This window comes from Hippocampus comes, unplaced genomic scaffold (assembly GCF_001891065.2).
Source record: "Hippocampus comes isolate QL1 unplaced genomic scaffold, H_comes_QL1_v1.1 scaffold307, whole genome shotgun sequence".
NCBI classification, from domain to species: domain Eukaryota; kingdom Metazoa; phylum Chordata; class Actinopteri; order Syngnathiformes; family Syngnathidae; genus Hippocampus; species Hippocampus comes.
The window spans coordinates 214,636-225,358 of NW_017805337.1; the positions used below are offsets into that span (position 1 = coordinate 214,636).

The 10,723-nt window shown below is 51.4% G+C and overlaps 1 protein-coding gene across 5 annotated transcripts in view; it reads right to left on the reverse strand.

Annotated features, from left to right (window-relative positions):
• The window catches only part of trappc8 (trafficking protein particle complex subunit 8), a 24,226-nt gene extending 13,719 nt beyond the window's left edge, over window positions 1-10,507 (reverse strand). For 2 of the 5 annotated variants that reach the window (XM_019871754.1, XM_019871755.1), the window contains exons 1-16: window positions 9,831-10,506; window positions 8,621-8,836; window positions 7,530-7,613; window positions 6,312-6,401; window positions 6,048-6,222; window positions 5,267-5,420; window positions 4,650-4,743; window positions 4,120-4,340; window positions 3,467-3,582; window positions 3,242-3,392; window positions 2,558-2,658; window positions 2,135-2,240; window positions 1,904-2,035; window positions 1,095-1,319; window positions 253-358; window positions 63-175 (exon numbers count right to left, since the gene is read on the reverse strand). In XM_019871754.1, coding sequence (XP_019727313.1) covers window positions 63-175; window positions 253-358; window positions 1,095-1,319; window positions 1,904-2,035; window positions 2,135-2,240; window positions 2,558-2,658; window positions 3,242-3,392; window positions 3,467-3,582; window positions 4,120-4,340; window positions 4,650-4,743; window positions 5,267-5,420; window positions 6,048-6,222; window positions 6,312-6,401; window positions 7,530-7,613; window positions 8,621-8,836; window positions 9,831-9,987 — 2,241 coding nt within the window. In that variant the 5' untranslated portion in view covers window positions 9,988-10,506. Of the gene's footprint in view, window positions 1-62; window positions 176-252; window positions 359-1,094; window positions 1,320-1,903; window positions 2,036-2,134; window positions 2,241-2,557; window positions 2,659-3,241; window positions 3,393-3,466; window positions 3,583-4,119; window positions 4,341-4,649; window positions 4,744-5,266; window positions 5,421-6,047; window positions 6,223-6,311; window positions 6,402-7,529; window positions 7,614-8,620; window positions 8,837-9,830 lie in introns of all 5 variants that reach the window. The other 3 variants (XM_019871753.1, XM_019871757.1, XM_019871756.1) reach the window with 3 other exon arrangements.
• Window positions 10,508-10,723: the final 216 nt, after the last annotated feature.

Here is a 10,723-nt window from a genome sequence, read left to right on the forward strand (position 1 = left end):
TGGCGCTGGTTGTCCGTCTGGTTGTTGAGGTAGCACTGGCTAGGCTGGAAGTTAGCGGGGACCCCCCCTCGATTGGCGGCAGCCACCAGCTGCTCCTCCAGCTTGCACCACATGGACGCCTGCTCCGCGTCATACTCCTGGTCCAGCGACACGTGGGTGGCGGCCTGCTTCTCACCTGCGAACGCCGGGCCAGCCCACATCACAACCAGTCCGCCAGCTCCCGCCGGAGCCGGCTGCCGGGCGAAGCTTTACCTTCGGCCAGGCGGCGCTCGTGTCCGAAGTAGACCCTGGTGGCGGCGCTGTGGATGCACGGCAGAGGCAGGTGAGGCAGGCGCACGCCACTCCGGCTGATCACGGTCTGCAAAACGCACACAAAGGGCAAGCGTCATCAGAGGACGTGCTTGTAGCACTTCAACCGTTTGTAAAGCTACAAAGTACTGTACATTGAAGAAAAAAAAAAAAAGAAAGTTCAAAAGCCAGCATCTGTGATGGGTTGGGCCCGCGTTAGTGCCGATGGCATGGCTCGGCCCAGCTTTCGTTGACGATTATTGACGTCTCTCTCAACAGATGATGTGCCTTTTAAATGGCTGAATTGTATCAAAAGTGTGTGCCATAAATGTTTTAAAAAGCCTGCCTCAGGACGAGGTACACAGCGTATTTCTATATGGCGGATTTCACTTGATTGCGGGCATGGCCTGTAGGGGAGTTTGACTGTAAGATGTCATAGGTTGCAATGTCTAACTCCGACCGGCAGAGGACAGCATTTTCTCCCATACAAGAGGCTCGTTGGCGGTCTCAAAGCGAAGTGTCTTGCATATCAAATAAAATGAATTTTTCATGTCATATCACACGCACCAAAGTGGAGCAGGAATAGGTCAACTGTGACCGGCTGCTGTTGCGCACATTTGTTCAAGTCAACGCAGCCGACCACCGCAATCAACCTGAAATTGATCGCGATCGTTTTAATCGGCCAGCAGCCCAAATTAGGATAACGGGAAACAAAATGACCGACGCGGAGATACAGAACGTAGCCCGTGTCAAACGGCGCTCACTGTGGGGAAAGAACACGAAGCTGACTGAGAGCGGTCGGTCACCTTGTAAACGTAGAGGTACTCCCTGAGGAAGGCGCCCTGCTGCGTGGCCGTCTGCCGACTGTCGTTGGTCAGGATCTGCTTGAAGGCCTGCACGGCCTTCTCGGGCTGGCCCAGCGTGAATGACTGGCGGCCGATGGTGAAGTTGATGTGGTCCTCGGCGAGGGACCACGACCTGCCCTTGTACACCTGCATGGCCTGGCAGTAGCAGCGCAGCGCGTGCCGCTTCTGTGGCCCAAGTCAAACGCAGCAGGAAGCACACGGGGGAGTCAAGCAAGTCGACGCGCACACACACGCACGCACGCACTACTGTTTGACGTCAAGTTTGTAAAATAAGACAACCCGAGATCAATCATTCCAAACGTTTTTTTTTTTCGGCCCGTTTTACATGAACGTGAATGGTGATTGGTTCACCCTGAACGTAACCACGTGGCAGTTTCCACACGAGGACAACCACACCATTCATTTCACACTGTTGTTAACCCTCACTTTGCTTCCTCGAGAAGTCCCCCCCCCAAGGAATTTATGGACAGGAGAAAAAAAAAAAGTTGTTGAATGGTTTTGGTCTCATTTCTGATATTTAACTTGATCTAAACTTACCATTTGGCCAGGGGTGTGTCAATTTTTTTTTTGGTTTGTTTATTTTAATGCAATGTGAATGCAAGCCTTAATCTTTGAGTTTTAAACAAGTTGCAAGTTATTGTGGCAAGTATCATGCAAGTCAGGTGGAGTCTGTCCCTTTAGCCTCGCAAGTCCAAAGTCCCACAACTGGTGCCTCAAGTCGATTTCATGTGACTGCATCGGAGGCTCACCTGGCCCGCCTTGCTGAATCGGTGACCCGCCAGGATCATGTGGAAGGCAAACTTGCGCAGCATGCGCGTGCGCATGTTTATAAAGCAGTGGGCTGCCTGCTCCAACAGCAGGGCGCTGCGCAGGTCCGAGTCCTGGTCGGGAAGACAGACAAAGCAAAAGTGATCACGTGTGAAACTGAAGCCCGTTTCATTTTGCGACGCTATTTGATGTAAACCTTGAGGATTCCTTACCTCGCTGGTCATTTTGATAAGCAGCGTGGCAGCTTCCGAATATTTCCCCTGACTCTTGAGAATCTCTGCGCTGACAAGAGCGCAGCGCTCGGCCAGCACCATGTTCCTGGCAGGGACGCAACCGCAAGATGATCCGAAGAAGAAGACAGCCCCTCGGACTATGACGCGACGCGGCGCTGAACCCGCCATGATTTGCCTTCACCGTTTGCAAACTCTCATCCTCGCATAATCTTCTCCCATAGTAAAAAAATGCATTCAAGACCAACTTGCAATAGGTGAAAATCTGCGAGAGACTAACACATTTAATAGATATCTATCTATCTATATCTAACTGTCTATCTATATATAGCTAGCTAGCTATATAAAAAAATATGAAGACTACTCCTAATGCCAAGGTAAAATTGGCTGGTGGTGGTTTGCTACCTGCAGACGTCTCTGTAGGTCTGGATGGCCGTGTCCATGTAGTGCGCCGGATACGGTCGCGCGGCTCCAGCCTGCAGAAAGGCAGACACTGCCGCCATTTCCTAGACGGAACACAAAGAACCAAGATTGTGATGTGTCAACAGGAACCAGAAGCCGACAGGGCGTTCAAATATAATCTCTTCTTTTTGCCTCTTGTCCTTATCTAAAAACTCTCTGCCAATGACATGATTCAAAACAAGTGTGCCCCCCCCCTTTTTTAAAATCCTTTCTGTGATTTGCTCGATTCTTCCCGATACCCAAACGAGCTTCTGATCCCTCAGCATTAACTTGCATCAACTTCCGGAAAAAGCTTTCTAGAAAGGAGACAGCTTTATTTTATAGTCATACTACAACAATGTTTTTTGGGGGGAAAAATAGTGACGACTTTTGACTTCAGCTCCAAAGTTGTCATCAATGACTGTGCTTTTGAAAACTAGCTCCTTTGCGGTTTGCTGTTACGTTGCTCGTGAAAGAAGTTCACACAAGGACACCGTTGGGGGCGGGGAATCACCTGATAGATCAAGTCAAATAAAATAATTAAAGCTATTCATGACCGAACCCGAAAGTGGATCCATGCTAGCAATCGCTCATGGAATGTTTTCCCGGGACACCTCATCGCTCTAGGTTTGCACTGGTCGCACTCACCAGGGCACCGGCGGCGTAGAGCATGGCCTGGTCCGACAGGAAGTCCTTCTTGGCCGTGTGGTAGCAGCTGTAGGCCAGCTCGTAGTGCTGCACCAGGAAGCACAAGTCGGCCATCTTCCTGATCTGCAGTTCGGGGGCCTCCGGGGGGTAGCTGCCATCACAGGTTGAAAATCAGGAAGCAAAGCAAAACCCCGCAAGTCACCAACGGAACCAGGCGGAGCTTACAGCAGCCCGCTTGTGCTCTTGGGCTCACTGACACTCTTCTCGGGAGCTTTGCCGCCACCGAACCACTTCTTGGTGGCCGTGAACAGAGAGCGGCTCAAACCTTTTCTGGACACCAGCTGCGGACAGACAGGAAGACGTACGCTGAGCAAAAGACTGGCAAGTCGGGAAAGAGGACAGTGGACGAGCATGATAGATGATTGTCGAGGTGAGTCGTCGCCTTTGCAACGATGCGCTCCTTTCCTCCTGCCCGGCCAGGATCAACTCAAGCCTTTTGCGGCCGCGGGCCACCTGCGCATTTGGGACCGAGCCCGAGGAGTCCCTCGCAGCTTGATATGCACAGCGCAAGCAGCATTTCCAAGTGCATTTTGGCGTGAGCTTTTGGGAAATCGCAACCATTCTTCTTCTTTGTTCCCTTGTTTGTAACGTTGGATTCATTTCAAAGACTAACCTGAACGTCGCAAATTCGTCAGCTTTCCCGCAGCAGCTTTCCGGCTGACGTTTCACAATAAAAGCATGTTTGCCATTTCCTCAAGTGCGTATCAAACCGGCGGCCCTATTCAGTACCCAAGAAGCAGCTCTCGGGTTAAACGTGTTGGTGAGCCCCGGAGGAGGAAACGCGGCCGACACAATAGCCGAGCGCCCGTGTTGAGCACCTGGTCATTGAGCTGCCTGATATTCTTCTCGATGTGAGGCAGCAGGCCTCGGAAGGTGAACTCCTGGACAAACTGGCGGATGTGGTCGTGGTCACCGAGGGTCAGACACGCCCCGTGGGTCCCCGGCGTCACCTCCGCCTCCCCGGCGCCCTTCTTGGCGTCGGCGAGGACGCGGAGGCTTCCCGAGCTGCTCGCCGAGTCCGGGTCCGGACGGCCTCCTTCTATGGCGCACAGGAGAAGACGGGTCAGAACGCCGCTGCCGCTTCCTCTACTTTGAACTATTTAGAACTGTCAAGTGTGAAGGTGGCGCCTGTGTGTGGAAAAACCACGATGAGATCTCGTCCGAAAATTGCTCAGCACGAGGTAGCGCTCTTTGTATCAAGATCTCATGTGCCATAGGTGGTATTTTGTCTTACAGCAGGTAAATTTGCTTTAACTTTTGGACCATTATGAGACCTCGTATGAATTTGTACTTCAAAACTCGATTCAAACAAAAGGATTGTTAATAACAGCAAGAACAAAAAAGGGACCGGTGTCTGCAGAACGAGCCTCCTCCGCCACGTCGCCGCTGTTTTCATCAGCGCGGGAGTTCAAGGCGGGAACCGCATCGTCATCCAGCTGGTCCTGCAAATGCACACACAAGACAAGGCAGGGTGGCGTTTCCCCGCAGAGTTGCAGGTTTGCCCCTTTTTGCACATGCGGTGGCTGGGCGATTGGTGGAAAAGCTCACGCCCCGACTAGTTTTTTGCACTCGGGCCAAAGCCGTATCCAAGATCGAAAATATCGTTTTGGCACCTACAAGTCGTATCTTGGGGCCAAGAAGCAACGTTGTCGGCAGAGGAGAGGCTTCATGTTGGCTGAGAATAGCCAAGTATGAGAAAGGCTGAAACCGGCGCTTTGCCACCATCTCGGAGCACCCTTTTACGGGGGCATCAACTTGTCGCGGTTTTCGCAATTTGTGCCGGGGCTCGGTTCACACGCTGCCAATATCAGAGGAACGCCGATGGCCAATCACAGTCCATGCTAACCGAGTCCAGATTTTTCAGTGAAACAAGGTGAGTTTTCTTTTTCTTCACTAACTGTCCACCAGCCACCAATTGAGAACGAGCGGTCCGAAAGATCGGAAGCGGCGGATGGATGGACCGACCTGGCTCTGCGGGTCGCTCCTGTGCAGGTACTGACTCCACGGGTCGGGAATCTGCTCGTTCTGCTCGGCAGGAAGCGTGCGGGAGTTGATCTTCAACAGGTAGCAGCCCTGAGGGCCGTACCTCTGCTTCATGTCCTCGTGGACCGCCTCGGCCCTGAAACGAGCGCAGTCGCGTCCCACACAGCGGCGTCAATGCGGGCGCTCAAGCCTCGGCCCCACACCGAGGTGCCTTTGCCTCCAGCTCAAAGTAACGCACTGAAGTTGAAATCACGATTCGTAAAAAGAATTATTCACCGGTTTCATAACTTTAGCCAGAATAGGTGCCTTTGAACATTGTTAACATTCCCGCAGGCATGTGTTGCTACAGGGTGTATGGGTAAATCTTCCTTATCTGAAATGTCACTCCCAGAAGTCGATGCTAGTTTCTCCTTAGCATATCAATGGGATTTTATACTGACTTTTGCAATAGCACCGGCGATGTTTTAGAAAAGTCGCATGTCTTGGATTTGAATCAATCATTGGTGCAATCAATCATTTTAATGATTGACTGTACCAATGACGATGTGCACTGAGCAGCGGCGTTGCGACGTCATCTCCCGGCCTATCCACAGGCACCAGGAATAAACAAACTTTTACATCAGTAGAAAGGGCCTTGCGTTGAGTGTAAATTGACGAGTGACGCCGAGAGTGAAACGCTCAGCCGCTTCCTTCGTAGCAACATGGGCCGGCCTCCACGATTCCGTTTGACCGACTAGGCCGACCCCGCTAAAGGTTGCGTTACCGTTGCTCGTCGCCTTGGCTGACGTCGTGCAGCAGCACGTAGTACTTGAGCGTGTTGGGGATGAACCACTTGGGTTTGGAGTAGTCTCCGCTGTGCTGTATGCGGTGCTGCTCCTGCGACAGCTTGACAAACTGTTCCACCGGTACCGCCTCGCTTGACGACACCACCAACAGGCCTAAACGGAAACAGTCAAGGAAACTCAGCCTGCACCAAGAAAGAAAAAAAAAAAAAAAAAAAAGGGGTAGCAACGGATGTCAAGGATACAGGCCAGGTAGTGGTTGAGGAACTCGTGGTCGGAGGACGGCATGGACTGAAGGAAGTTCTCCCTGTAGGCCTCGAACCAGGGCGTGGTCGCTGGGCAGACAAAAAGTGCCAACGGTGAACATGCAGCAGAAAAAAAAAGGCATGCTTGGTGATGTTCGCTATCGCCTCACATCTGCCGTGACAGAACAGCAGAACGTTACAACTTCAGAAGATGTTTAGCTCGGACGAAAAATGGGGACGACATCGAACAAGATCATAAGAAAGAAGGATTTGGGAGAAGGGCCTTGGAAGAAGAGGACCATGGTGTGAGAGGAGAAAAAAAAAAAAAAAGAAGTGCCTGGGAGAAGAAGGTGTTGGGACTTGATGACTGAAAACAAGCTTTTCAAAAAGAAGGCCTTGTCAACAAAAAGCAATTTTGGGTCAGGATCTTGGGAAAGAGGCTCTTGATCCGAGAGAAGAAAAACAATAAATATTCTTGGGATTTTGAGAATCTTGGATTGCCAGGAAGGGGTGATTTTAGGAGAATATGACCTGGGGTGTGGCGGGGAAGAAGGGCCGGGCCAGGACCAAGATCTTAACAGAAGAGATGTTTGTCAAAGAGGCTTTGAGAGATGACAATTTGGGCATTTTAAGGATCACAAAAAGGAGATTTGCAAAGAAGCGAATCTCCAGATCGCAGGAGAAGAGGCTCTCAGAGATGGGAAGAGATGTTTGCAATAATCAACGTGGAGCATCGGGAAAAGGAGCTCTTGGGAAAAATCTGGGGGAACAGAAGCATCTTGGCAAACGGTCATTGTGGAGAATAGCAGCTGAAGAGAAGAGCGGGTGAATCTCGGGGTAACAAGGTCTGCACAGTTCTTGCGCAGAAGAGCATCTGCGGAAGCTTAGGCGAGAGCCAGATCTGAGAGGGCTGATCTCGGCGGAAAGGATCAGGACGGTCAGGCGACTGAACGGCGTCAAAAGTGGGCGACTCCAAGCAAACCGGCAAAATGCTGATCGGCGTGTTTGTTTGCCAAGGTCCTCGACATCCGCAATCTGGTCTACGCTCGACTCACCGACCGCTCGGAAGAACACCTCACAGACTCATGCACGAGTTCCACGCGTGAACAAGGTTCTAATCTACAAAGAGGTGACGGGAGCAGGAAGAGCGGGAGTGCCGGGAGAGGAAGCGAGAGGAGCGGGTCGACGTGGAAGCCACACACACACGACGGGGGGTACCTGTGAAGAGCTTGGAGGTGCACACCTCGCTCAGCGTGTCTCTCCATGAACTGAACCAGGGGGCGCTACATTTAAGAGCTTCATCTGACAGGTGGAAGCAGAGAGTGGCCAGAAGAAAGGGTCACCAGAGCAACATGCCAACCACCAACCCTGACTTCAAACCCTACTTTGAAAGCCGAAGCCTCGTTTGAAGCCAGAATTTGACAAGCTGACCGTTGTTGAATAGATCCCGACTCCCGGTATGAACCCTCCATTGGAATGCCTTACTTGAAAGCCTGATTAGTCAGGCTGGCTTGACATCATCATCATCATCATCTAAATCGTAACTAGGGCTGGGCGATATGACTTCATCCTATCGAAATCCAGATACGAACAGTCAAGATATTGATATCTTGGAATGAGGACAGTATCCGTCCACGCTTGTGTCGCATCTAATCGTCACTTCAACCAAGCACAATCCTCCTTCCAAGTTTGCCCTTCATCGACGGTTAAAACCGGCCGATGGCAATCTTATCTTGCGGACGGCGAGGAGGGACACAGGCAGCCGCTGCTGCCTGGACGGCATTTACGCAAGAAATCCACTTCCGTGTTTGCTGTCAAGTACATCCGGATGATAGACATAGACCGTCTTTTAGAATATTACGTGACCATATTTACAACCTCAAAATTACCAGTGGGTAGAATAGCAGAGCTTGTTGTAAAAACGTACAAGCGGTCGGCACCTCGCCGGAATTGAATGGAGCGGCGAGGCGTGGGTTGCGTCGTTTTCACTGAAGCCGCAGTCATACGGTTGTCGAGATATCTGACAAAAATGTGACATTTTTGCCAGATCGCACAGCCACGATCGTAAGATTTGTTTCAACCCCTCATCCTGGCTTTAACCCTTCATTTTGAATCCCTATCCCTGAAATCCACATTTGACTGCCTGACTCCGGCTTGAAATTTCCATCCAGTCACTAAAATCCCACACACTGGCTTTGTCTGTGGCTACTTTCCCTAGCGAGCTCAAGAGGAATAATATGATGATGATAACCATACAAGTGAAGCTTAGTGATGAGAAAGGACCAGCACGACAATGTCACAAAAGTTACCGTTGAAGCTGAGGTCGTAGTCGCCCGCTGCAACGGCGGTGGAGAGAGCACCCTCGAGTGGCTGGCAGGAGAGAACCACCTGGTTGAGGCGGCGGCGCTGTCCCGGGCTGAGGGCGGTGCCCGAGGGCTGCGGGGAAGCGCCCGGCACCACCTTGGTCACACAGATCCGAAAGTTCTTGACCACCTGAAGCTGGTTGTTGGGGTCCCGCAAATGACCTGAATGGAAACAGCACCGGCATTACCATGAGCGTTCGCTCCCATCCGGCCATTTTCCATTGCCGGGACGAACCTCGGGTCGGTCGCCCATTAGGGTCGGGGCACGTACAGACAGACAATAACTGTTTGTGGTTGAGGATGGAAAAACTCTACTTTGGCACCGTGGCACTTGTTTGAAACCAACTAACTTGACACCCTAATTTTAAAGCATGGCTGGAGATCCTCACCAGGTTTGAAACCCTGACATGAATATCTTTGTTTTGTTTGCAACCTTAACCTAAAACCACCATAATACTTTTTTGACCACATATGATGACACACTCTCCACATTCTAAATCCTAATTTCAAACCCAACCGCAAAACCCTACTTCTGTCCTGAAAACTCAACTCAACTGTATCAAAAGAGATAGGTTGAAACTGACTTTGAAATGGTGACCAGGTTCGAAACTCTCACTTTAAACGCGGACGCAAACTCGAAACAACACGAATAAACCACTAACGGAAGCTTGAAACTCGCTTTTCAAACGACAACCGTCACAGAGCCCGAGGGAAGCCCTTCTTTGACGTGACATCGCCAAAGCAGGGACGCGCGAAAGGGGAGGACAAGTGTTGAGAAGCGTTAACAGGATGAACCGCAGTACCACGCTGACTGGGGCTGGAGTCGGGTCAACCAAGAACAAACTCGAAAGCCGACGGACTCGTTCGGGCGGAAAATGACAACTTCCTATTCAATTGAAGCCACTTGCAGAGCGGGCCTGTTAGCAGTCCCGCTAACTGTTGCCCAGGTCTCGCCGCTCAGGTGTCACGAAGCCCGGGCAGGTGTCGCTACGCCTCCGCGGGTGTCCGCCCGGTGCTTAGTCACGAGCTAGCCGCGGTGCTAACAACCCGAAGCAATGTCACCCGATCCGACGCGGACGAGACCGCGCCCGGGGCCACCGGTCGCGTCTCCTTCTCAGGCGGGGCGGCTAAGTGGCGCTCGCTCGCGCGCTCGTACCTTCGGAAGTCAGCCGACAGAAAGGCCTAAGCAGCTCGGCGAAGTTGAGCTTGTTTTTGCGGGTGAGCCTCTCCGCCTCGTCGCTGCACAGCACGGCCACCATCGGCACGAACGAGTCCTGGACGAACTCCTGGACGGACTGCACGCACTGCGCCATGGCGGGGCTCCCTGGGGAGTGGACGTCGGGGGCTCGGTCGGAGTTCGGCGGCGGAGTCGACAGTCACATCCTGGGTAAGAACCGCGAAGAACTCGGCTCGGCGGCCTTGTTGGCTGGGAGACTCTTCCGGTTTGTGGGACTGTTGGGTCATGTGACGAGCGTCAGCGCCTGTCCCACCATGTGCCGGAACAAAAAGCACAAAAACGTCCAAAGACAACCGAGCTGCCTGGGCGAATTTGATTGTGGCCCCCGTGAATGGTGGAATTCCACCAATAATTGACTCTCTCTATACTTGCAACGAAGTAAGAAAAAAACAACCAGCTGTGGATCAGGGGATTGGATTAAAAAATGAAAAACACAGGTGTTTCAGCGAAAAACAGGGAATTCGAGAAAAAAAATGTAATTGGGAACAGGAATGGTGAACCTCAAATCTATAAAGGACAAAACTATCTGCCAAAAACATTCGTCCTTTAAACATGTTTTGTATTAAAGAAAAGTACGACAGCACAACGAAAAAGCCTGAAAAGAAATTAACCTGTTCTCAGAAACCCACTGTAATGTTCCTGTGATGGACGTGGCCAAGGGAGTTATTTCCTTGCAAGTCGTCATTTTAGCATTTCCGACTCTGCCTCTCATTGCCACATTTGAGGACATTAGCATACCTAAGGTGCTCCACCCTCCCCACTTCACACATACAGTGTGTGTGTATGTATATATATATATATATATATATATA